This window comes from Ascaphus truei, chromosome 18, assembly GCF_040206685.1.
Source record: "Ascaphus truei isolate aAscTru1 chromosome 18, aAscTru1.hap1, whole genome shotgun sequence".
Taxonomy (NCBI): domain Eukaryota; kingdom Metazoa; phylum Chordata; class Amphibia; order Anura; family Ascaphidae; genus Ascaphus; species Ascaphus truei.
Window position 1 is genome coordinate 7,971,623 of NC_134500.1, and position 26,285 is coordinate 7,997,907.

The window sequence follows — 26,285 nt, forward strand, 5'->3', positions numbered from 1 at the left end:
AATGTCAACCCCAGGATCTCCGGGGCTCACTCTTCTGACTCCCTGAACATTTACTGGTCATGAACACCGTGTTGTCGCCTCACACAGTTACTGTGAAGTGCTACGTACATTAATGGCGCTATATAAATAAATGATAAAAGGAACAAAGGGCACAACGGATTTAGAATATCCAAACTCATTTATTGAGCCAACACTCAACTAATGAGTTTGGATATTCTAAATCCGTTGTGCCCTTTGTTCCTTTTATCATCTATCCAGGACGGATCACAGGTTTTCGTACAAACACTGGAGCACCGGTAACTGTATCAATCTTGTTTACGGAGTGCAGCATTTTTCCTATCTATCTGGGCTATATAAATAAAGACAAACATCTGACACAAGGGTGCGTGGGTTTATAGCTGTATGAAAGTAAAGGCACCACATTTCTGCAAGACTAAACTAGGACAGGTGTATATGAGCCAGTGATATGGGGCATAGAGCAAAGGGCTGCTATAAAAATGTAATGTGATACTTTAAGGAAACACAGTGTCGGCGATTGTAAGTAGGCGTTCATGTTATCTCCCAGTTATTCCTGACCTTTTCTGTGCTCTACTTCAGATCTATACAAACTGGGGCCGCCTGGATATACCAGAACACTGTGTCACTGTGTCACTCACTCACACTCACACTCACACTCACACTCACACTCTCTCACTCTACTTTCATTCTTTCTATCGCTCTGCTTTTTGTCTCACTCTCACTCTCACTCTCACTCTCACTCTCACTCTCACTCTCACTCTCTCTCTTTTTTATTTATATATATATATATTTATTTATTTTAAAGCAAATTTAATTAATTTCCACTGCAGGGACCTCCCCCTTTATGCATCTGGAAAACTTCCTGACTTTATGACCAATATTATTAATAAAAACGTCTCCCAATCTCTTTTGTTTGTCTCTAGGAACCTTAGTGCAGGGAGTGTGCGTTTGTAGCCGGAAGTTTTTAAACGATGGTACCGCTCCGGAAGTTACGCTACTTTCCCAAAGATGGCGGCGCCCAGTGTGGGTCGATTCGGAAGGTTGCGTGTCACGGTACCGCGCCGGGTGTGACCTCGGCCGGGACCCAGGTCCTCACCCGGATATCAGCTGCGCCCGGGGGGACATGGGGCTGTGCGGCCAGGCCTGCAGGGGGCTCCTGACATGGGGAGGGAGGAGAGGGCACCGTGTAGGGTGGTACAGCGCTCGAGGTGGGGGTATTGATAAGGGGGTCAGTACACAGGGAGAGGGTATAAATGAGGGTGTTAGTACACAGGGAGAGGGTATTAATGCGGGGGTTAGTACACAGGGAGAGGGTATTAATGAGGGGGTCAGTACACAAGGAAGTGGTATTAATGAGAGGTTCACTACACAGGTAGGGGTTAGAGGTGAGAGGATAAAGTGGATCAGTGTACTAGATGGCATTTGTGAAGGTCACAGGGCAGTAAAAGAGAGGAGAGGGGGTATTCATGGGGATGTCAGTGTACAGGGAGGAGGTTTAGCTGGTGAGAGACAGTGGGGGAGTGCACAGAGAAACCAGCAAAGGTATGGAGAAGGGGGGCTCGGTGTGCAGGGAGGTGTTACAGCGGGGGGTGTTTATACACAGAGAGTGAGACCTGCGTGCAGGACGCATGGACTCAGTGTTTGGGGACCTAAGGATAACCGGTGCTGCACTCGTGACAGAGAGAGCTGGAGAGAGGCGGTGCGCTCTAGAGAACACAGCGGACATTTTTTGCTTACCAAGATAAAGGGGATCAGGTTTACAGGAGAGTTGAATAGAGGCACCGCTCGGCCCTTCCTCACCAAAAGACAATCGTGTTGTGTTGTAAGGTTTTACACGCAGGTCCTTCGTGTACCAAGCGAGGACGATCACTGTGATCAAGTTGGGAGAACCCGCCCTCCTTTGAATGTCATGTTTTTTGGGACAGATGAGTTTGCGTTGGAGTCTCTTAAAATTCTGAATAAATTCAGGTAAAGTAAGACCTCAAAGCCTATTTTAGTGATGCTGTGTCGATTTTATGTAGTGTAATGACGATTGTGTTTTAATTCTAAACACTGATCCAATGTAGTCGACAAACTGTGTAATATCGAATCTGTTCAACTGAAATCTAAAACTCTTCAGACAATCAAGATGGGGATTTGTCTTCAATATGTAGAAAGAAAGAGACGGCACTGAATCCCAGGATGAAGTAACACTCGATTCGTAGAAGAATATCCAAATTCACTTCAAACAATATACATTGATAATGAAGATAAATATGTCTTTATTGGTAAAGGAACATACAACATGGCGACGTGTCGGACCCGTACTTTGTGGTATGTTCCTTTACCAATAAAGGCAACTTTATCTTCATTATCTTTGTTTATTGTTTGAAGTGAATTTGGCTACCAATTTTGAGTGTTACTTCATCTTGGGATTGAGTGCTGTGTCTTTTCTTTACATATGCTATCAAGCGTGATCACACTTAGTCAAGCACCTTCCGACACAGACTGTTTTTACTCCACATTGGAGTATTTGGGACTTTGTTCCCTTTATCTATTCTAGGATTTGTCTTGTAACAATATTTTAATGCTAGTTTAGTTTCAGTAGAGACGTGTTTAGTTATATACACCGAGATTAGTGCTAAAAGCATCATCCTTGATAGGGCGATTTTAATGTTGATAAAGAAGAGGTAGACGCGCCCTTCAAAAGTGTCCTTAGACCATTTATACAATATATGTGAGACATAAAAACACACAACGTTTCTGGGTAAGAGTTATCTCTTCAGGTTTTTCATTTTCTCATTGACTTTCATTGTACATTTTTTTTTTTCTTTTTTTTTAACCTAACAATTGTCCGTAATTTTTTTTTATACCTTGTTGTTAACTTAGACCACGAGAATCATTGGTTGGGAGACTTGAAGTTGTCACATTGCCATCCTCTTTGCCAAAGGGTCTTCCCGTGCAGAATTACGCCTCAGACTGTGGAATTCCAATCCACGAGTGGCCCCACACAGGGCAGTGTGATCAGTTTGACGTTGGGGTGGTGGCATCATTTGGGCGACTGCTCAGCGAAGACCTGATCTTAAGATTTCCATAGTAGGTTCCCTGTGGAGTTTGGTGCAAGCTGAGCAGGCTCCGTGCTGTGACCCATCTGTAACCCTAAATGTCTCTGTTTCAGTGGCATTTTGAATGTACACCCCAGCTGCCTTCCAAGGTGGCGAGGTCCGGCTCCCATAATACACACAGTGCTGCATGGGGATGAAAACACTGGTGTCACCATCATGCAAATTAGACCTAAAAGGTAGGACAGCTTCTCCTTGTGTCACAGATGGTCAGGGCTTGATATAAAGCTTCCTGAAGATCTTGGGCTCTGTGCTGCCCTATTATGGTTAAGTTACTGTAACTATTTCTAAAATATTTTACCAGGTAATACATTGAGTTACCTCTCATTTTCAAGTATGTCCTGGGCACAGAGTAATGACAAATACATGGTTACATTAACTGAACAGAGGTTATAAAGGCAATTCACAGACATTTCATGCACAGATAGTTGGAATATTGGGTACAGGGGATAAAAGGGCTAGTGAGTTTCAGATTTAACTAGAGCAGCTTTAACATCACCAAACATCAGCGAACGGCTCACACCCTTTTGCTGCACCAAAGGCTGTCCATCTCTGGGGCAAAGCAGATGTAGACTGAATGGGTTCAGAATAAATGCAGCTGTGGTTTCAAAGTCCTTTGTCCTCCTGGGTCATTAACATTCCAGTGGGCACAGTTAAGGAAACACATAGCAGTACGTAAATGCAGGTATTAACCCTAAGCACCCTGGTTCTGTGCAGAGCAGCTCTTGGGGAACCCTTTTCTTGCATTTGCCTTTGGGGCCACACAGATGTGACTGAAGGGGTTCAGATTGAATGCAGACTAAGATGTTATAGATACAATAAATGATCTCCTTTAATAATCTAGATGAAGAAATTATTGAACCATCGGCACAGGTGAATGCATCATTAAAACACTGTTTCAAGAATTGTTTAAAATGTATTTTAAAATTTAAAATGTATTTACCTCATTGTTTGGAAATGATTGGGAATTGTTACCACATGGAGGTTGTTTCCTTTAGGTTTGATGTGGGCCCCATTATAATGCAGGAGAAGTTCCCTGTTCCTCCCAGGTGCACTGCGAAGGAGTTAGAAGCTGTGCTGTCCAAGCACGGGGCTGAAATGGTAAAGGGTAAATGGCATCGTGTTGCTGGTACTGTCTCTTGCTCGGCGCCGTGACAAGTTAGGGAAGGCTTGTTCTCCAGCTCTCAAATTCATTACCCTTTTTTCCTGCCTTTTTCAGCTCATTTCTGTTTTGAAAAACTTACCTCAATGCTTGGAGCTTAGTAGGGAGCAGCCAAAAGAAGGTGTAACATTTGGTAAGCATCTTGTGACCTTTCTGTTTATATTGCTTTCTTAGATAAGTTCATATTTTTGTGGGAGATATGTACCCAACCTTTCTGCTACAGAGTCCATAATTAATATGGGCATGTCTCTGAATATACCAAAGGGCATGATACACACCACCCTGAAAATCCATGTGTGCGAGTTTTGGTTCCACTCTACCCGCTGCTGAAGAATCCTCCTCTTTGTCCTCTGTATCATTCACCACATACCATACTTTTCCTCTGGGTATATACAGGCATACCCCGCTTTAATGACACTCACTTTAAGTACACTCGCGAGTAAGGACATATCGCCCAATAGGCAAACGGCAGCTCACGCATGCGCCTGTCAGCACATCCTGAACAGCAATACCAGCTCCCTACCTGCACCGAAGCTGTGCGCAAGCGGGGAGACTATAGAGCCTGTTACAAATGCGTTCTTTACATCAGTTATGCACGTATATGACGATTGCAGTACAGTACATGCATCGATAAGTGGTATAAAGGTAGTGCTTCACTTTATGTACATTTTCCCTTTACATACATGCTCCGGTCCCATTGCGTACGTTAATGCAGGGTATGCCGTTATACTTGTACTAGGGAGAAGGAGTGGCTCAGTGAGTAAAGACACTGACTGGCACTGAGAGTTTGAAGCAGGGGAGCCTGGTTCAATTCCCAGTGTCGGCTCCTTGTGACCTTGGGCAAGTCACTTTATCTCCCTGTGCTTCAGGCACCAAAAAAATAGATTGTAAGCTCCTGTGAAAGCCACACTCCATGGGGCAGGGACCTCAGCCTGCAAAATGTCTCTGTAAAGTGCTGCGTACAACTAGCAGCGCTATACAAGAACATGCTATTATTATTATTATTACCTGATAATGGAGGCTGATGTTTTTTGTGATTGTACGCCCCCATACATGATCCCTTATAAGGCTTATAGTGTGTGTGTGTGTGTGTGTGTATATATGTGTGTGTATATATACAGTGGTTGACAAATCACCCAAAAATCTACTCGCCGAACAAAAAAATCTGCTCGCCACCTAGTACCACACGTGTGCTGCTTGGGCCAATAGGAGCTCACCACGATGTTAAATCCACTCGCCCGGGGCGTGCAAATGTATAGGTTTGTTGAACACTGTATATGTATGTGTATATATATGTATGTGTATGTGTATGTATATGTATGTATATATATATGTACAGTGTTCGACAAACCTATACATTTGCACGCCACGGGCGAGTGGATTTAACATCGTGGCGAGCTCCTATTGGCCCAAGCAGCACACGTGTGGTACTAGGTGGCGAGTAGATTTTTTTGTTCGGCGAGTAGATTTTTTGGTGATTTGTCGACCACTGTATATGTATGTGTATGTGTTTGTATATATGTATGTGTATATATATATATATATATATATTCCAGTTGATTCCTCGCATCTTGCTTTGCAGCACCCAAGCTGACGGCTGCCATGAGCTGCGTGAGGTGGGAGGAGCAGAGTCCAGAGCAGATTGTACGGCTGGAGCGCGCTATTGGGTTCTCGGTGAGGGATTTCCAGAAACGAAAACCTAAACCTGGTCAGAATAGGGATTGCATTGGATTGCTTCAGTGTTGCCAGCATTCATTCATTATTATTTACACCAAATTCAAACAGTAAAAAGCATAGAATTATTGCTAGTGCTGTAGGTAGCAGATTACAACACATGCTCTTTCAGACGCTGCTGCTATTGCTGTACTCTGGACATCCTAATTTGGCACTTGTAGAAGCAGCTCACAGTGCAGGGTTTGGTAGAAGTGGAAGTAGCCTAGTTGCGTAGTAAGACAAACTGTCCATCATGTACAATGATACCATACAGGGTATCCAAATGGGCGAATAAACATCTGTGCAGCTGTAGCCAGTGCTGACCCACAAGGGGAATTATGACTGATGTAAATGGCAATTGGACCTTGTCCAGGATCAAACACTTGTGGTCCGCTTCACCGATGACAATGCATTGTTGTCTGTATCCCTCACTGACCCACAAGTAACATATGACATGCACCCAGCTGAGACTGACCGGATCCTGTCTGTTGTCTTGCAGGTGCCGCTGCAGACGCTCTGGATGGGCTCTCCAGTTAAACTCCTCAACTTTGTGGAAGTGCCCAATTTGCTTAACATTGCAGGTAACTGCCTATAGAAGGGGTTCTCTGTCAGGCTGCCTCTGATCACCTTCATAAAATTAGTGATGGTCATAGTACTGTGCTGGAGATGGAAGATTCTGCATTACAATTAAAATGTGAAAATTTGTCATTTTATACTTACTGTCAGTATAACATTGTAAATGTAATATTTAGTAGCAAATTTTTATATCGGTTATTAACCGTTTTTTAGGAACTTTAATGAGCGTACATCTTCTGATAAATTGATTGGATGCATCGGCAAATAAAACACATTAATAGACATTCCTCGTGGGGTAAAAAAGGCTGAGAAACATTTATCCAAATCTGACTTCTCTGCTCACCACAAAAAACAAAAAATACCCAATGCTACATCCAGTATGTCCAACAATATATAGTTAAATACTTAACTGTTTGTTTTCTTATAAATAAAGGTAATTTAGTTAAACTCTGGCCAAAGCGTTATAAGCCTGCAGCCACGTCACGGCGTGACCACTCTGCAGCCACGTCACGGCGTGACCACTCTGCAGCCACGTCACGGCGTGACCACTCTGCAGCCACGTCACGGCGTGACACCTCTGCAGCCACGTCACGGCGTGACCACTCTGCAGGGTCTAACACTGCCTGTGAGTATTCTCATTTACCTCTGCAGTGGAGGGCAAAATGTCTCGATATACCAGTCTTCTCTGCTCACCAGCCTCCCCGTTATGATAATCTTTTGGGTGGGTGTTTATTTTGTCCATGTTTGTATCTGCGCTTGCGGTTCCATTTATCAGCAGGGGGTATTTGGGGTATAGAAATGTCCCTGTGTACTTGTAGAATGGATAAAGCAGCGTACTTTGCTGCTGGAGTAGCCTGCGATGAATTGAAAAGCTGCATTTAAACAGATTTCTACGGCCACTTAAAGGGAAGCGAGACTCAAACTTTCACTGCTAGCAAAACACGAGTCCATATTTTGAATTTGGCTCATCCCAGAGATCCATTCCCCAGCATTACAAACAGAGTGATTTCTGACGCAGAAGCACAGCACTTTTGCTTATAAACCTGAATACACAAGCTGCTCTCAAATGTTTAATTAGTAACATTTTGTTATGCTTTTATTTCTGCAGAACTGGACCGTGTGCCCGGCTCTGTTGTATATCACCAGGGCTCTCAGACCTTGGTGGTACGGTGCAAGGTATGCCGCCTCCTGTGAATATTGCTGTACATGTTTGTCTGGGTGTGTAAATAGCAGTAGTTTGCATTGTCTGGCACATTCTCGAGCACATCCATCAGCGCCCTGTCATTTTCTCCTGCATAAGGTACAGCTCCTGCTTTTGTAATTAGTGAATCGGGACAGTTTAATTAATACAGACTGCTCCAGAAATCCCAGCCACTGTCTGCAAACGTTCAGTTTGTCAGCCGTTCATAGCTGTGTTGCTTTTCTTATACTCCATGTCCACCAGTGACATTTGACTACATCACAAGCTTTACCCCCTTTTGGGGCGGGTGGTCTGTAACTCCCCAAAAAGTAGTGACACTTGGGGGATTTGTCAGCAGCAGGAAGCAGATAATTGTAGGCTAATACTTTGTATGCCTAATCAAATATATAACAAACTTGCCCATCTTCCAAAACATGCAGTGGCATTGGGACCAAGATGCAGGACATGATCAGGTCTCCTTTGTCTATAAAGATCTTGCTTCAGGTCCGTGTGCTGACAGTTGGTTTTGTTTGATCGCAGGACGGCTGGGTTGGGGTCAAAACTATAATACTAAAGAAGAAACTGTCAGCCACAGATTTCTACAATGGATATCTGCACCCCTGGTTCCAGCAGAAATCAAGCATGCAGCTGGAGGAATGCAGGTTCCACACGCTCCGCCTACAGCCAAAACCCAAGGTCCCAAGGCAGAAACAGGTCTCTCTGGGGAGCACCGCAGGACAGTAGAACAAGCCAGTGATACAATGTATCAAAGCATCACTCATCCGGTTTATAGCCAAAGAGGTTCAACATTGTGGCTGTATTATTCCACGTGTGGAAGCACAGATTGAAGTAGAAGCCTTAGTCACTTTGCAAGGACAATGTTAAGACTAAGAGTTTGAGGCAGAAACCTGCCATTTGGACACTAGAGGCTGGGATAATTCTCCCGTTCAGGCCAGACGCATTGAAAGGGTAAGGTTATGCTAGTGTTTAATCTGTGCATCGTGTGGAACTTGTGCCCACGCAGGCAGCAAAAATAAAGTGGATAGGGAGTTAAGTGACAAGCCCACTGTGTGCTCATTTGCACATGTCACTACCCAGAATCCTTTGCTGCAGCTTAACACGTGACCATGGATTTAATGAAGCCGGTTTGGGGACCTGTGGAGGACGTGCGGATACACGTAAAAGTATTGCTGCATGGATAAAACACCCTGATGTAAATGTATTACTGAAGGAAGGAATGTTTTAACAGAACCACCAATGAAATGTGCATTTGTATTCCTGAATATCCAACTTCTGTGACTGTTGAAGCCTCTGCTCTAAAAGTTTAAACCAGTGTTTCTCAACTGGGTAGATAAGCCATGAGGGGTGAGAGCGGTGCCTTGGGAGATAGTGTTTAAACCAGCGGTTCTCAGCCGATCTTGTTGAGCACGATTTAGCATAAAATCATTATTTCCTTAGGATCCCGACTCTTGTATTGCAGAGTTAACTGAAGGTAGACCTACGGAAACCGTGTGTTTTCTGAAATAAGTGCAAGTAAAATTTCTTGCTCCACTTGGAATCTGTGTAGTAACGTCAAACTTGTAATACTGTACATGCAATAACCTCATACAAGAGACGTGGATTATAAACAAAACGTAACTTCATGTATGTATATCATCATTAAATAAAACCTTTTCTACGTAATGTACAGTGCGATGATAAGCAATTGTTTTTGTGGGAGAATTGCGACTATTGTATAGCAGTGATTATATTAATCCACCATAATGTTAGCAGCAGTAATATGTGTACATCAGCAAACAGTCAGTGAACACAACTGCTTCTCTTGCTGTCACCATGCAAAACAATGAGATCAGTCGAACATTAAAATAAATAAAACGGTATTTGATTGTGGATAAAAATAAATTCAAAGAAGTCCTCTACCCAGCATCAGAAATACATTTATTTATAAAAATGTGTTACCAGGAAGTAATACAGTTACCGCTCGTTTTCAAGTATATCCTGGGCACAGAGCTATAACAATACATGGTTACATTAAAAGAACAGAGGTGATACAGGCAATTCCCAGACATTTCATGGACAGAGAGAGTTGGAAAATTGGGTACAGGGGATAAAAGGACTGGTGAGTTTCAGATTGAAATAGAGCAGCTTTAACTTCAGCAAACGGCTCACGCCCTTTAGCTGCTTTTGGGGCGACACAAATGTACACTGAAGGGATTCAGATTGAATGCAGGTACCAATTCAAAGTTCTTTGTCCTTTTGGATCATTAACATTCCAGTGGGTGGGGTTTACATTCCACAAAGTACAAGCAAATATTAACCCTTAGCACGCTGGTCCTGTGCAGGGGGGAGCAGCAGCTCTTGGGGAGCTTCATCAAGCGTCCGCCTTTGGGGCAAAGCAGATGTACACTGAAGGGGTTCAAATTTTTGGAAGCCACCATCTGCCCTATTGCAGGTCAACCTTGTGGGTCAGCTGGCCTTACCAACCCATCATAAGCACGACGATGAATGGGAAACAATCCTCTTGTGTGCGTGGTTAAATGGGAAGCCATGACACGAGTCACCTGGCATTGCCCAGGGACCTCTTCTCTTTACACACTCTCTCTCTAGGTGACCTTATCACATCTTTTCGATTAAAATATCACACCTGTGCTGATGACACACACATTTACCTTTCAACCCCAGACCTTACAGCTGCTGTATTAACCAAAGTCTCTGAATGTCTCTCTGCGATATCATCCTGGTTGGCCCTCTGCCGACTAAAACATGTCAAAGATGGAGCTCCTTATACTTTCTCCCAAACCTGGTCCTACTGCCCCCTTCTACATTGCTGTTGGCTGTATTATCATACATCTAGTATCACAAGCACGCTGCTTAGGGGGTCACATTCGGCTCCTCCCTCACATTCACAATGTAGCCAAAACTTGACGTTTTTTCCTTTGTAAGCTTACAAAGATTCGCCCTTTCCTCTGTCGCTTTACTGCTAAAACTAAAACGCAGGCCCTAATTCTCTCCCACCTTGACTATTGTAACCTTCTACTGTCCGGCCTTCCTACCTGTCTCCCCTGCCTCTCCCTCACCTGTCTCACCTACAAATCTATCCCAAACACTGCTGCTAGAATCACTTTACTCTCTCTCCTAAACCTGCCTCAGCATCTCTCCTGGCTTCCTATTAAATCCTGTATTACTTCCAAAATTCTCCTCTTAAGGCCACACCCCCCTCTGCCCCTCTTTAGGCCAGTTCTATACTGCGTGCGCACAGTAGTTTTAGTTGGCTGAGGTTAGTCAACCATTCTATAATGGTGCCGCGCGCGGCAGGGAGAGTGGAACCGGGCGACGGGGGGGGAACGAGGAAAAGAATGAATTTGCGCCGCTACCGCCACTGAAATGTGTGTGTGGGTGTACAATATTATTAAAAAAAAATTATTAAAAGGATTAATTTATTTATTTAAAAACTTATGTAAGCACGCACGCGCACACGCGCGCACAGACGCGCGCTCACACGCTCACACGCTCACACGCACACACGCACACACACGCACACACACGCACACACTACCTCACTCGCGCACAGTATACACACAAAATGTGTGCAGCACGTGCACGCGCCTTCGCACGGCAGCACACAGTGTATAAACAGCCCAACTCTTGCGTTCTGCTCAAGGATGTCTTCTGTCTACCCCTTTTGTATCTAAAGTCTTCTCCTACCTAAATCCTTACCCTCAATAGCCAACTAGCACCCTCTCTCTCCACCTTTTAGGGCATTTCTTAAAACACACACAGATAACGAAGCATATGGGTAGCTTCATGGAGGATACTATACATCTTGGATGCACTGACCAAAACACCTTCCCATTTAGATTGTAAGCTACTCGAGGCAGAGAATCCTTCTCCTATTGTTTTATTCCCATTGTGTTATAATATTATGTCACGTGTATTGTTGAGCGCTATGTACCTGGATTGTGCTATATAAATAAAGACATACAACATTTTCCACAATCATGTCTTCCAGATGTATCACCTCTGCTCTGGAGAAACAGGATGTGACTCAGTGCTTTAAAACAAGCACATTGAGGATGTGCGAGGTAAATTGCACCAGCGGTGTCCTTTCTGCAGGTGAAAGCTCAGGACGGTTTAACCAACGGCAGGTACCACTGAAAGAAAGGAGATGAAACCATGTTGGGGACAGCTACTCTCGAGAGTTGACACATTGTAACGGCTTGTTAAGAGGGAATATGTGACATAATATGAGCAGTGATATTCCAAAAGGAGGAAGTTAAACAAGCAGAGGAAATACCTCCTCGGACATTCCTGCTGATTTCCTGCCTTCTGCATTGAAAGGAGGCTTCAGGTATCCTTTAAAATACAGCGGTACCAGCTCATGGAAGGTGGACAAACAGTCCTATAGGGAGAGACAAGCAGTACATTGATCAATCATATGTAACTATGAACCAGTGAATGGCATTAATATTTACAATACATACCACCATTACAGCCCATAAAACACTAGAGCTATGATACTATACAAACCCAAAGAGTAATTATGGTGGTAACCCAACTCCTGCAGAGTGATGTGATTTTCTAGCCTAAGTTAAATCAGGATTGTATACATGTGAGATCCCATAAAAGGCGAGAATGTCTGACAGTGTTTGTAACATGGTGATTACACACAACGAGCTCGCACTATAGGGTGAGCAGCCCGAGAGAACATCAACACTTCCACCTGTAGAACGGAACATGGGCGTCAGGCTGAGCAGTGTATGACACCTAAGGGAGCAGGATGCGGACAGGATGCCTGCAACCCTCTGACTTAAAAGTATAAATCCCTTTCAATAGAGGGATGAAATGGCCCTGGTCACAGAATGAATATAAACACGCACACACACGCGCCCCCTCATTCTCTCCCGTCTTGATTACTGTAATCTCCTGCTGTCCGGCCTTCCTGCCTCTCACCTGTCTCCCCTACAATCTATCCTAAACGCTGCTGCCAGAATCACTCTACTCTTTCCTAAATCTGTCTCCGCGTCTCCCTGCTGAAATCCCTCTCCTGGCTTCCTATCAAATCCCGTAGTACTTACAAAATTCTCCTCTTTAAAAGCTTTACACTCTTCTGTTCTTCCTTACATCTCGGCCTTAATTTCTCGCTATACACCTGCCCAACTTTCACGTGTTGCTCAAGGATGTCTTCTCGCTACCCCTTTTGTATCTAAAGCCCTCTCCTGCCTAAAACCTCTTACTCACTGCCCCACACCTCAATATCCGACTAGCACCCTCTCCCTTCACCCGTAGGACCTTAAAGCACTTTTCTGTAATGAAGCACATGGGTAGCTGGCTGATACTGTACATCTCACATGCACTGACCTTGGCCCCTTGCAGACGCACTTACAAGAACGCTCTCCTACTGTCTCTGTAAGTTCTCCCCACTTAGAGTGTAAGCTCTTCCAGGCAGGAACTTCTCCTAATGTTACTTTTATGTCTGAAGCGCTTATTCCCAATATGTGTTATAAAATGATGTCACGTATATTACTGCTGGGACGCGCTGTGTAAATATATATATGAGAAGGAAGGTAACCAGCACTCCAGTAAATAAACTTGATAGGTCTGGTGCTGGTGCCATAAACTAATACATTGGGTATTTAAAGTCACTCTTTGTCTGTTGTTCACTGCACACCCCCGATGAAGATCCCTCTGTGCGGATCGAAACGTTGTACTGTTTATTTCTTTAATACAATTACTTTGGATTATACTTTTGAGTGCTGTCGTCTTTGTTTGTGCCATCATTTCTGCTGGTGACGTGTGTGTGTACACACACACACACACACACACACACAAATATAAAGCAGAAAATAGCCGTGTTAGTCCAGTTGCGATAGTGCAGAATAAATGAGTTCTTCAGTATTAGGTGATACCTTTTTTATTGGGCTAACAATTTATGTCATAGGACAAGCTTTCGAGAGTTCTCCTCTCTTCTTCAGGTCAAGCAATACTGATATACAAAGGATTCAATGGCTAAAACAGTGTGGAGAGAGGGAAAAAAAAAAAACACTCTACACACACACACACACACACACACACAAATATATGTGTGTGCAGCGCTGTCATTGCGCGCAGTCAGGGAACTATCTCATATCCTCAGTTGCAAACTGCAGAGCCACTTACCCGCTGCTCCTCGGTGCAGATGTACGTGAACCATTTCAGTCCTGCGGCCACGTGGGTGATTTCGTCAGTGTAGATCACCTGGAGGACCGACACCGAGCTCTCATCCCCCTGAGCCGCGAAACGCTGCAGTGTCTGAGGGTGAACGTCTAACCCCCTGCAAAATACGCACACGCGCAGGTTTGAACTTGGATTTAACTTGACCAGTAATCTCAATAAACAGCCTGAATTACAGATCTCGCCTCCTACTACTATTTCATTTGCCTTCCTCTGGATCAATATACTGTAAGTGCGGATAAAGTATCTGTCGTCTAAATTTAGCATAGGTTGAACTTGATGGACGTACGTCTTTTTTCAACCTCATCTACTATGTAACTGTAACTACTTTATGTATTAAATCAAGAGATGGAGGGTGGTCACAAAATATATGGACTGGACTAACGGTTTAAATCCCTCCTCTGCCTTTGCAATGCGTTTCTAAACCCTGGGACGTTAAAAACAAGAAATACATAATACCGGTAAGTGAGATTTCCGTTTTACTAAGCTCCAGTCAAACAGCTGATTCCTGAGATTTTAATGACCACCGCAGATTGTCCCATGGAGAAGAGATACTTTAACCTCAGCAGTGCCTCGGGTATTCCTCCTCACCTTGCTTCGTGGACCATGTGCACGATAGCCAAGCGACCCAGGAGATCGTGTGCGGTGTCTGCAGCCGACTGCCACAAACCTAGCCATGTACAAATCACGGGGTTACAGGGGTTTAACCCCATCGCCAGCAGGGACTCTCAGAAGCCCAGCGACAGCGACATAACTCATTAAAGTCCTGCACAAACAAGACTAAGGACGCACATCTCAAAATCCCCATTGCACATATCCGAATAGTTGGCATAATTTACTCTCTTCACTGCCAACAGGGCCGGAGAAGCCAAGACATTGGAAACGGAGATGCTGCCATTCTACCAATGATGGAGGCATACAGAAAACAGACACAATTGCTACTGCTTGGTCACAAATCTTTTGGTAACAATGTCCTCGCTGCAATGCATTTTGGGTGCGTGTAGAACAGGCCTCAGTATTAAATGAAAATACACTGCAAGCCGGCAAGATCAAAAATGACAACGGACACTCTGATCATCAAGGCCAGGGGCGGCCAAACTCCCGTCCTCAAGGGCTACCAACAGGTCAGGTTTTCAGGATATCCCTGCTTCCGCGCATGTGGCTCAATCAGTCTCAGCTTCAGCGCAGGTGGCTCAATCAGTAGCTCAGTCGTCGACTGAGTCACCTGTGCGGAAGCAGGGATATCCTGAAAACCTGACCTGTTGGTGACCCTTAAGAACTGGAGTTGGCCGCTCCTGGCTTACACAGACCCCTATTAAGCAGAGCGTGATGATACAGGCCGACTGCTTTATGTGGAATAATCGTCTTGCTATTAGGAAATGTAACGGGGAGCACTTACCGTTGTGCACAGGGAGAGCCCCGAAGTTACTCCCCAGCTCGGACAGACGCTTCTCCAGCAAGCGATAATGCTGAGGAATGGAGAGAAAGAGGGGACTTGGACAATCTATAACGCCTCCTACCTGTAATCATAAGATCTTTAGTGCTGGAGGGATCCGCAATGCATTGTAATGACGTTATGGGCCATCCCATGCAGAAAATACAATATCCCTCATTTATTTAATAGAAAGATTCACACAATCCACGTGGCCCTGTGTTGTGCCACGTCGTATGCCCCCTATTTATTAAACACCAAGTAGACCTCACTATATCTTGTACTGTCCAATCATTATGGGCATTATGAACCCAAGCCTTGCAGCTTCACACGTCAAAGGCTTAAATAATTAGGGGACCATTTTGTGCGAACTCAAAACCCCCCAGAAGGTTCACAATGCTGACCTTGGCCTCATCTCCGGCCACTTTGACGAAGTCGGAGAAGAATTCTCGTGGCATGGTCTCGCCCGTGTGCAGCCGGAACTCTGCGAAGCGGGCGATGATGTCCCATGACAGGTCTATCGCCCACTGCTCGATGTTTGCCAACGAGTGCAGCAGAGCAATCCTACTGGCCTGAGGGGACAACACACAGGGGACATTACCCTCCGACCTCCAGCAGGGACCAGCATTGCACAGCTGGGGAAGATAGTGATCGTTAGCGGACGAGAGAGGAAATACACTAAGGAATCTAGTGCAGATAGATGCTCGTGTCCACCGGCTCTCACCAGTGTGCCCCCCCGGCTCTCACCAGTGTGCCCCCCGGCTCTCACCAGTGTGCCTCCCGGCTCTCACCAGTGTGCCCCCCTTGCCCCTCTTGATCCTCCCAGGCTGCACTATGGTCAGATTCTCGTTACGGCTGGGCTGGGCTGGCGGCTCCATCTGCCCGATTTCTGTGATCCTCCCAGAGTCCCACCTCTCCTGCACCTCCTGTGTGAGCGTTACCTGGGAAGCAGATTATACTGAAGTATAAATATGTGAAGCCAATGTCACCATCATATGACATGGCAACGTACAGACAAGGGAACGCCGTGCGACCGAGCACACCGGGGCCGTTCTCTCACCTTCTCTTCTGGATCCGCGGTGCTGAGAATTTTGCTGGCCCAGTAACACAGGGAGGTTTCGGAATCTGTGCGTTGGGAGCTCTCTGCAGACTCAATATTAACTGTAAAAACAAGACGCGCTATTATTCCGCAGGCCTTCACAGCCGCACTTAATCCTTTCCCGGTTTAACTTCTCACAGAATCTCATGCACATTTTAATACATTTATTTTTAGGACTTTTGCAGGATTTATCAGTCAATAAGAGAACCCTCACAGATATAAAAGCATATGATATTCCTCAATGTATAAGATATATATTTAGAAACGAGACAACATTGAATAATTTATTCACCACGGGTTAGACACTCCCGAAAAAGGGAGATAAATGTATGTTAACAGCACATATGAAACTATTACACGATGGAGGTGCAATCACCGCCCCACGACCCCCTGGTATCTCTGCCATGTTTCGGGAAGCGGTTCACTGCATATGTTTGCATCAGCTTGACTCTTACCCGAGTGTTTACATTGCGTTTCCTTCCAAGGGGCGAGGGACAGCGCGTTCTGAGATTGGATATAAACCTTCCCTTCGCAAACCTTCACATCATACACCTGGTTCTGAAGGGACAATCATTTATTTAAATATAAGGAGGAATTAAAAACAAACAAACACTGCCTGCCTTAACAGGACAGAGAGGTATCGCTGCAGTTCCACTTTCATGAAGGGACCATATGGGACCTGAAACGTGGTCTTTACATTGTGCTTGGATGTCACATTAAATGGAGAATTGTATTAAGAACGTGCGAGTAGAGATCTACTTTGTATCTCTGTCCCAGAGGAGACCTGCACTTTGTATCTCTGTCCCAGAGGAGACCTGCACAGTGTATCTCTGTCCCAGAGGAGACCTGCGCTGTGTATCTCTGTCCCAGAGGAGACCTGCACTGTGTATCTGTCCCAGAGGAGACCTGCACAGTGTATCTCTGTCCCAGAGGAGACCTGCACAGTGTATCTCTGTCCCAGAGGAGACCTGCACTGTGTATCTCTGTCCCAGAGGAGACCTGCACTGTGTATCTCTGTCCCAGAGGAGACCTGCACTGTGTATCTCTGTCCCAGAGGAGACCTGCACTGTGTAGCTCTGTCCCAGAGGAGACCTGCCCTGTGTATCTCTGTCCCAGAGGAGACCTGCGCTGTGTATCTCTGTCCCAGAGGAGACCTGCACTGTGTATCTCTGTCCTAGAGGAGACCTGCACTGTGTAGCTCTGTCCTAGTGAGACCTGCCCTTTGATGAATTTGGAGTGTCCCCTGAGACTGTTTCCCTGCACATTACACGAGCATCAAGCAAACCAGCAATAAGACAAACATGTAAATGTGTTAAAATATGCCGCGAAAGAAAAAACATTCAGAAAGACACCCCTTACTATTCTTTTGCTGGATTCCAAGAAAACATTAAAATACTCTTTTTAGGAAGCACCGTGTGTATGCATTTCTCCCACTGCATTCTGCATGTGTAGGGATGCAGCACAGCCCAATGACAAACCTCTCACACCCCCCAACGTCAAACCTCTCACACCCCCCAACGTCAAACCTCTCACACCCCCCAATGTCAAACCTCTCACACCCCCCAACGTCAAACCTCTCACACCCCCCAACGTCAAACCTCTCACACCCCCCAACGTCAAACCTCTCACACCCCCCAACGTCAAACCTCTCACACCCCCCAACGTCAAACCTCTCACACCCCCCAACGTCAAACCTCTCACACCCCCCAATGTCAAACCTCTCACACCCCCCAGGCGAGTCACTGATATTTCTATCGGACCTGTAATCCTGTAGAAGACGACCCATCGTCCAAGCAGAATTCAAAATAATGCCAAGGGCAGGTTAAGGCCCAGCGACCACTACACAGCTCCTCGATGTCCCCTTGCTCCAAAGGCCCCCCTACACGGCGGAAACAGACACTAGGAAAAACCATTCCAACGGGAATAATGATACCAAGTCATGTATTTACACACTGACGGAAGCATGTCACAATATACTGTGTATTATACATACAATACCTTCATGGGGACACGCAGAGTCCATGGCATAGAATTTGTCATCATCCGTGTGAACTAAAACCACATGTTCCCCATCCTCGGAATAGAACCTGCACAGGACAAGATTCCATGGTTAAAATATGATTCCATTACTCCCAAGTGAATGAATGAAAAACAAGTATATCTGTCAAGTAACAGATCCTAATATTTGACATATTCTTGTAATATTCCCTTCTGTATCTGTTTGCGCTTGTCTGTTCTTATTTGGTATGGTCATTCTGTTTACATAGATTAACTGTACTCCCATTGTACCGTGCTGAGGTATATGGTGGCACTTTACAAATAAACCTGCACTGAGGTTTGAAGCGACGGGGGGCGTGGCCGTGATGTCACGTGAGCGGTTTGCTCTCATTGGCTGAAATGCGCACGTCGCACGGCAAAGACAAAATTCTTTGTCATCTCCAGAATCGCGCGCGCTCTACGGGCGGCATCATGAGGGTACATACATGTGTTCCGGAGGCGGGTGGTGTCGTGCATACGACACCACCGCTATAATCGCGGCCTTATGGGTGATAAGATTGTGATGTATTCTTTCAGCGCACTGCAGCTTGTAAAATAATATTATAGGGCCCGAGTTTCTAAGGATTCTTTAGAACAGGGTACAGCAAATACAAACCCCGCGTGTGCGCACTTTCACGTGTCAGACAGGTCTGCAACCCTGCCCTTCCCCATTATCTCTCAGCATACAATGCTTCCACTGCAGCCAGGGATTCTGGGTAATGACATGCAAATGAGCACAGTGTCACAATTTTTTAAAATCCATTTTAACATGGGTACCTATAAGCTTATGGCTGCCGTATTACGCAGCTTTTCAGCACAGCCTGGGCTAAAGAAGTGTAGAGCCCTATATGAGTGCATCATCTGGGTGCAGGGGGGCTGCCTTATATCAGTATCATGTTATGGGGGTGCCCTATATGAGTGCATCATGTTATGGGGTGCAGGGAGGTTACCCTATATGAGTGCATCATGTTATTGGGTGCAGGGGGGCTGCCTTCTATCAGTATCATGTTATGGGGGTGCCCTATATGAGTGCATCCTGTTATGGGGGTGCCCTATATGAGTGCATCATGTTATGGGGGTGCCCTATATGAGTGCATCATGTTATGGGGGTGCCCTATATGAGTGCATCGTGTTATGGGGGTTCCCTATATGAGTGCATCATGTTATGGGGGGTTCCCTGTATGAGTGCATCGTGTTATGGGGTGCCCTATATGAGTGCATCGTGTTATGGGGGTGCCCTATATGAGTGTACCATGTTATGGGGTGCAGGGAGGTTGCCCTATATGAGTGCATCATGTTATGGGGCTGCCCTAATTGAGTGTATCATGTTATGGGGGTGCCCTATATGAGTGTATCAGGTTATGGGGGTGCCCTGTATGAGTGCATCATGTTATGGGGGTGCCCTATATGAGTGTATCATGTTATGGGGATGCCCTGTATGAGTGCATCATGTTATGGGGGTGCCTTGTATGAGTACCATGTTGTGGGGGTGCCCTGTATGAGTGTACCATGTTATGGGGTGCAGGGAGGTTGCCCTATATGAGTGCATCATGTTATGGGGCTGCCCTAATTGAGTGTATCATGTTATGGGGGTGCCCTATATGAGTGTATCAGGTTATGGGGGTGCCCTGTATGAGTGCATCATGTTATGGGGGTGCCCTATATGAGTGTATCATGTTATGGGGATGCCCTGTATGAGTACCATGTTATGGTGGTGCCCTGTATGAGTACCATGTTATGGGGGTGCAGGGGGGTTGCCCTATGAGTGTATCAGGTTATGGGGGTGCCCTGTATGAGTGCATCATGTTATGGGGGTGCCCTATATGAGTGTATCACGTTATAGGGGTGCCCTGTATGAGTGCATCATGTTATGGGGGTGCCCTGTATGAGTACCATGTTATGGGGGTGCCCTGTATGAGTGCATCATGTTATGGGGGTGCCCTGTATGAGTACCATGTTATGGGGGTGCAGGGGGGTTGCCCTATATGAGTGTATCAGGTTATGGGCGTGCAGGGGGGTTGCCCTATATGAGTGTATCAGGTTATGGGGGTGCATGGGGGGTTGCCCTATATGAGTGTATCAGGTTATGGTGGTGCAGGGGGTTGCCCTATATGAGTGTATCAGGTTATGGGGGTGCATATCTTACTTGGTGCAGGGGGATTTCAGGCTCTGCTGCTCCCCGACACACTGCCACTTGCTGTTGCTCACTACTTCCTTGAGGGCGCTCACCAGGTCCTCCCGGAACCCCTCCATGTCCGCCCCGGCAGCTGCAGCTGTCACAGGCCGGGGACTGAGGCTCAGATCGGGCGAGCGCAGCCACTACAGGCCGGGGGACTGGCCTGGCCCCGTCACCAGGGAAACGCCTCCAACAGCCCTAGCAACCGGCCACGTGTCTCTAAGCCCGCCTCCATCCTCATGGCAACAAAGGGACCGCCCCTCCAGCTTCCATGGCAATCAGAAGCCCAGGCCTGTTGCTAGGGGACCTCCAGCACCTCTACTGGTAAAGCTGCTAACTGACTGGGAACCACTGGCACTCAGGGCTGAGTCTCACTCATCAGAAGGGCTGAGTCTCACTCATCAAAGGGCTGAGTCTCACTCATCAGAAAGGCTGAGTCTCACTCAGAAAGGCTGAGTCTCACTCATCAGAAAGGCTGAGTCTCACTCATCAGAAGGGCTGAGTCTCCCTCATCAGAAAGGCTGAGTCTCACTCATCAGAAGGGCTGAGTCTCACTCATCAGAAAGGCTGAGTCTCACTCATCAGAAGGGCTGAGTCTCCCTCATCAGAAAGGCTGAGTCTCACTCATTGTAAGGGCTGAGTCTCACTCAGAAGGGCTGAGTCTCCCTCATTAGAAAGGCTGAGTCTCACTCATCAGAAAGGCTGAGTCTCACTCATCAGAAAGGCTGAGTCTCACTCATTGTAAGGGCGGAGTCTCACTCATCAGAAAGGCTGAGTCTCACTCATTGTAAGGGCTGAGTCTCACTCATTGTAAGGGCTGAGTCTCACTCATCAGAAAGGCTGAGTCTCACTCATTGTAAGGGCTGAGTCTCACTCATCAGAAAGGCTGTCTCACTCATTAGAAGACAGTCTCACTCTTTAAAACGCCAAAATCCTGATTGTGTGACTAACATAATGGCGGCCTTTCAGTTTCAGGCAATCCTTCAGTCAGTGTAACGCAGCAGCTACAATGCATCCTTATATTACTAAGGTAACATCTATTGTTACAGTTTGCAGCTCAAACTGCTGGGAACATTGGCAACAAATGATCACAAACAGGAAAGTGTTGCAAATATCTTGCACTGCTGGTGAGGTGGCTAAAACCTGCTATAATCAGATGATGCTTCAAAACGCATTAAAAATGACATTAAAGAAGCAATCAACGCAATAACCTACACGTGTACTTTAAAAAAATAAAAAAATCAGTTCTGTAGTACGGTATTAGAAAATACTACCCTTTTTTAATTGTAAAATTCTACTCAATGCCATTTTTAATGAGTTGTAATCCACTGAGCACCTTTGATTTCTACAGCAGTGCAAGATCTTTGTAACACTTTCCTGTTTGTGCTAATTTGTTTCCAATATTCCCAGCAGTTTGAGCTGCAAACTGTAACAATAGCTAATGTTACTTTAGTAACATAAGAATACATTGTAGCTGCTGAGTTAACAGTAGCATTGTTTTGAAATGGAAAGGCAGCCATTTAGTGAACCCTGGAAAGCAGGATTTTGCTGATCGATCACGGGACCACGAATCGATCGGCAGCTTAGGTAATTAGTTTTCAATAAAGGTAATCAAATGCTCCATCTATTAAAAGGAAAAAAAAAACATTTAAAAAATGTTTTTAAGCAGCTTGTATTGCCTCTGTAAGAGTTGAATAAAAACAAAGAAACAGTCACTATTATCTAATACTGTAGAACTGATATAAAAAAACATATAGATTTCACCTGTTTTGCTGCTTTAATACCTTTTTAATGTGTTTGGCCCATCTTACAGATTGATCCAGGAACGTACGTCATCATTTTATTTAACGTGGCAGAAACCCAGACAAGTTATGTTAACAAATGACCAGCAGGGGGCTCTCCATTTCTTCCCTTCTGTAACTAACGATTGTGACTTTTTTCACCGCCACCTCTCCCATAATATTTACCCCAGATTATCGCTGGCTATATATAATTTCACACAAATCAGCAGCATTATTATATTTTCAGAGGTTGTTAAAAAGGAAAAGACACCTCCTTATTTAGCGAGTTATTGTGGGAGGGAAAGTAATGTGTCTGTTATTAAGAGTATTATTGCAGCGTGCAAGCTGCAGGTGGGGAACGTCGCCGTTTCCACTGCCAATATAATACATTTATTGTAACTCTTCACTTTCTCCAAGACCAGTTCTCTTTAGACTAGAGCAGGGGTGCGCTAACTGGGGGCGTGCGAGATTTTCCAGTGGGGGGCGCGGGCGGTGACGGAGATCCCGCGCTCTTCCCCAAGGCATTTAAATTAAATGCCGGGGGGACCGCGCCAGGCCTCTGCAACTCACTCACCTTGGCTTCCAGCGACGCGACGTCACGTGATGTCACGCTACAATGGCAATGTGATGTCACATGTCCCCGTGCCAGAGCCGAGGTAAAGGAGAGGGGGGTAGGGGGGGGGGAGGCAAGCAGGGGGGACACAGCATGCAGGGGGGCGCAGGTGGAAAGGTTTGCGTACCCCTGGATTAGAGCAATGATTCCCAGCAGGGTGTTCGGGAACCCCTGGGGATACGTGAGGTGTTTCCAAGGGGTTTGCCCAAAAGGTAACACTGTGCTCATTTTTATTTAATTACCCAGAATCCCTAGCTGCAGTGGGAGCAGTGTATGCTAAGAGATAATGGGGAAGGGCAGGGTTGCAGGCCTGTGTGAGACGTGGGAACGCGCTCACACGCTGGATATTTGTGTTTGTTGTACAGTGTACGGGGAGGGGTTTTGTCACTTTTTTTACTCACAATAATAACTTAAATAATGTGTGGTCAAAAAAATATGTACTGGCGGCATAGGCAGTATAGCGGGTTCCTGAGCCTGTGTGAGGACTGTGCACGTAGTAAGACCCCAAACTGCGGGGTGGTATAGCTACCAATTACAGCAGGAGCTTCCAAAGTCGCTCCCCACAATGCTTTGCATCCACAGCGGCAAGGCATTGTGGGGCGTAACTTTTAAAGCTCCTGCAGTAATTAACAGCTATATCCCCCAAGCTGCTTGCACACACAGTTTGGGGCCTTATTTAGCCTTATTTAGCGTGTGTTTCCCCCCCCCCCCACGAGCTCAGGGTGCTATATTTTTTATTAATCAGGGGTTCGCTGAAAAAACTCTTTTCTAGCAGGAGAAGCACAGCATTAAAAAAAGGTTGGGAACTGCTGGATTAGGTGCTCGGGAACCCTCCCCAGTGCCTGGAACGACATCCCTTCTGCCCCCCTGGGCATCGAGCCTGATGAAGGGTTTCTCCGCTCATTGGAAAGGCGTTTCATGGTGTACGTGGTGGACAGTGAATGTATGGAGAGCTCCGGTAATGTTTTCTGCTTCTCTTTACTTGCTAAGGAAGCGTCGGACAGCTGGCAACGCGCTCTTCACTCACCCTTGTTGGTTTTTTTTTAATGCTACATTTCACATTCAGGACGGGGAGTGTCCTGCGTGCTCTGGCATCGTCCATCAGGCAATCTGGCAGCTTCCTCCTGACTCCAGAGCAGAAAGTAAGAGCCTGTCAATCATTGTGTGGGCCTTGTACTCACTCCTGGGGCCAAAACTGCACCAAACGTCTCATAGAAATAAATCCCGTGTAAGGAAAAATACATTGCGGTGCTACTTGTTACAAAATACACAGATTCCCGACAATCTCTGAGAAACCCCAACCATTACCACATAATATAATTAACCCAGGTTAGTGTTAGGACCTGCTTCGGTCATGCCTTGTAAGTGGCAGCAGGCTTAAGACGCTTTGGCCAAAGGGTTAAACTAAATGACCCTTTTTACAAGAGATATATAGGTATTCACTGTGCATTTTTATCACGAAGGAAGTAGCTTTGGGCATTTTTGTTCTTTGTGCTACTTGTTACAACAGATAGATTTTATCAGGATAATTAACATGTAAGCTACAAAATACGAACACTTTTTTCAAGATTTTGAATCCACATGTAAAAGCGGACGTGCTACACTTTCACACAATGCCATATTGCTCTTTGTGCTTCAGATGAAGTAGTTGAGTTCTCAGTACTGTATTCTAGGTGTGAAATTGCTTGTCACCAGTGGAAGTGTGGGGGTAATTAGGGGGTAAATAATACTGCTACTTTTTATTTGCCAGACGTACACTTGCCTAGACAAGGGAAAAAGAGACACCTATACAACTAGCACTCATTAGATGGGTATGTGATATATACAAAATAAACTTAACCTTTATTGGTTTTCCAGATTATATATATTAATCTGGAAAACCAATAAAGGTTAAGTTTTATTTTGTATATCTCACATACCCATCTAATGAGTGCTAGTTGTATAGGGGTCTCTTTTTCACTTGTCTAGGCAAGTGTACGTCTGGCCAATATCTCTTCACCCCTGGCACCATTCCATAGACTGTAGCAAGAGGAAGCTTTTCTCCCCTCTCTCCCCCATCTTTCCCACTCTCTCTCAGATCTTAGTACTTTTTATTTGCAAATGATAATTCCTTTATATGGAAAAATAAAATGTGTGTTTAAAACACTCTCTGGCTGTGTATTTAGTGCATAAATAAGCATACAGTGAGGTATAAAGAGCTTTGATCCAGCACTTAATTGCGTTAGAATTTCTTACACATCCGTGCTGGGAAAAGTGCAGCTGCCCAGACATGCACTTACTGTAAAACACAATACATATTTGCAGGCAGCAGGTAGGGTCTGCATCACTATATAAACACGACATCACAAAGGAGTCATCGGTTTTGGAATATTACAAGCATTGTAACTGACACCACTTAAGCCACAAGCTTGGGCACATGGTAAATACTCACTCGTGTGTCCGGGCCGCTCGGAATGTGTTTGAATTTATTCCTGAGTTTTTAGCTCTATATGGCTTTGTTTGCCTCTGCAGTATTTATACCACCAGATAGATACATAAATGGCATTGTCTTTGTCTACTGCACATGTAAATAAAAAATACATCTCATCCCAGCAGACTTAGAAGAACACCTTTAAAAAGGCATAAGTCGTTTTAACTTATTATTTAAGCTTTTAATGCTTATTTTGTAAACAGATTCTTTGGGGTGTTTTTAGAATCTTTACATAATCTTTTTAATGAGAAGACTGTTTCCGGCTCTTATTAACCTACCTGTAGACCAGCGGTTCACAACCTTTTTTTACACTGTGCGCCCCCTTGCCAGAAAATATGGTCTGTGAACCCCTAATTAATAAATCACATTGCCGAATCCTCAGACTGTCGCTATCAGAACGTGTTTGACCGATCCCAGGCAGTATAGGGTCCTGAGCTCATTGGGGAACACGCTTGATAAGGCCCCAAACTGCCCCTCAGTGTGTGCAGGCAACATGGGGGTTATAGCTGTCACTCACTGCGGGAGCTTCCAAAGTCACGCCCCACAATGCCTTGCCGCTGTGACTGCAAAGCATTGTGGGGAGCGACTTTGGAAGCTCCTGCTATAATTGACAGCGATACCCCCCAGACGAAGGTGCAGTTTGGGGTCTTACTAAGTGTGCAGTCCCCACTCAGGACCCCGCTATACTCCCTTGGAGCCGACATTACAGATTTGTTT

At 45.4% G+C, this 26,285-nt stretch overlaps 2 protein-coding genes across 3 annotated transcripts; one reads left to right on the forward strand and one right to left on the reverse strand.

Annotated features, from left to right (window-relative positions):
* Window positions 1-847: 847 nt before the first annotated feature.
* On the forward strand, window positions 848-13,472 carry MTFMT (mitochondrial methionyl-tRNA formyltransferase). 2 transcript variants are annotated; one of them, XM_075575324.1, is made up of 9 exons: window positions 848-1,986; window positions 2,887-3,093; window positions 3,176-3,298; window positions 4,118-4,220; window positions 4,339-4,414; window positions 5,864-5,955; window positions 6,494-6,575; window positions 7,679-7,746; window positions 11,760-13,472. In XM_075575324.1, exons 1-9 carry the CDS (start codon window positions 1,142-1,144, stop codon window positions 11,805-11,807), a joined length of 1,644 nt encoding a protein of 547 aa, XP_075431439.1. In that variant the 5' UTR covers window positions 848-1,141; the 3' UTR covers window positions 11,808-13,472. The 2 variants fall into 2 exon arrangements, with proteins under 2 accessions (XP_075431439.1, XP_075431438.1); XM_075575323.1 differs by lacking the exon at window positions 11,760-13,472 and adding an exon at window positions 8,291-10,372 and having other exon boundaries at window positions 850-1,986.
* On the reverse strand, window positions 9,670-20,894 carry LOC142468782 (uncharacterized). Its single transcript, XM_075575325.1, has 12 exons — window positions 20,675-20,894; window positions 18,490-18,578; window positions 18,252-18,370; window positions 16,947-17,049; window positions 16,453-16,553; window positions 16,184-16,333; window positions 15,797-15,964; window positions 15,360-15,429; window positions 14,552-14,630; window positions 13,907-14,060; window positions 12,045-12,149; window positions 9,670-11,901 (listed from the first exon to the last, which is right to left on the reverse strand). The coding sequence occupies exons 1-12, from the start codon at window positions 20,779-20,781 to the stop codon at window positions 11,872-11,874; spliced, it is 1,275 nt and encodes a 424-aa protein (XP_075431440.1). The 5' UTR covers window positions 20,782-20,894; the 3' UTR covers window positions 9,670-11,871.
* Window positions 20,895-26,285: the final 5,391 nt, after the last annotated feature.

What these genes read in the sequence shown, in the direction of transcription:
- MTFMT (XM_075575323.1), top strand. Translation starts at nt 1,142, where the DNA reads ATGGGGCTGTGCGGCCAGGCCTGCAGGGGGCTCCTGACATGGGGAGGG. An exon ending in CTGATCTTAAGATTTCCATA is followed by an intron (nt 3,094 to 3,175) that starts GTAGGTTCCCTG and finishes TCTCTGTTTCAG; the next exon opens with TGGCATTTTGAATGTACACC. An exon ending in AGCGCGCTATTGGGTTCTCG is followed by an intron (nt 5,956 to 6,493) that starts GTGAGGGATTTC and finishes GTTGTCTTGCAG; the next exon opens with GTGCCGCTGCAGACGCTCTG.
- LOC142468782 (XM_075575325.1), bottom strand. Translation starts at nt 20,781, where the DNA reads ATGGAGGGGTTCCGGGAGGACCTGGTGAGCGCCCTCAAGGAAGTAGTG. An exon ending in CTGAAATCCCCCTGCACCAA is followed by an intron (nt 18,579 to 20,674) that starts GTAAGATATGCA and finishes TGTCCTGTGCAG; the next exon opens with GTTCTATTCCGAGGATGGGG. An exon ending in CTCTGCGTGTCCCCATGAAG is followed by an intron (nt 18,371 to 18,489) that starts GTATTGTATGTA and finishes TCCGCCGTGTAG; the next exon opens with GGGGGCCTTTGGAGCAAGGG.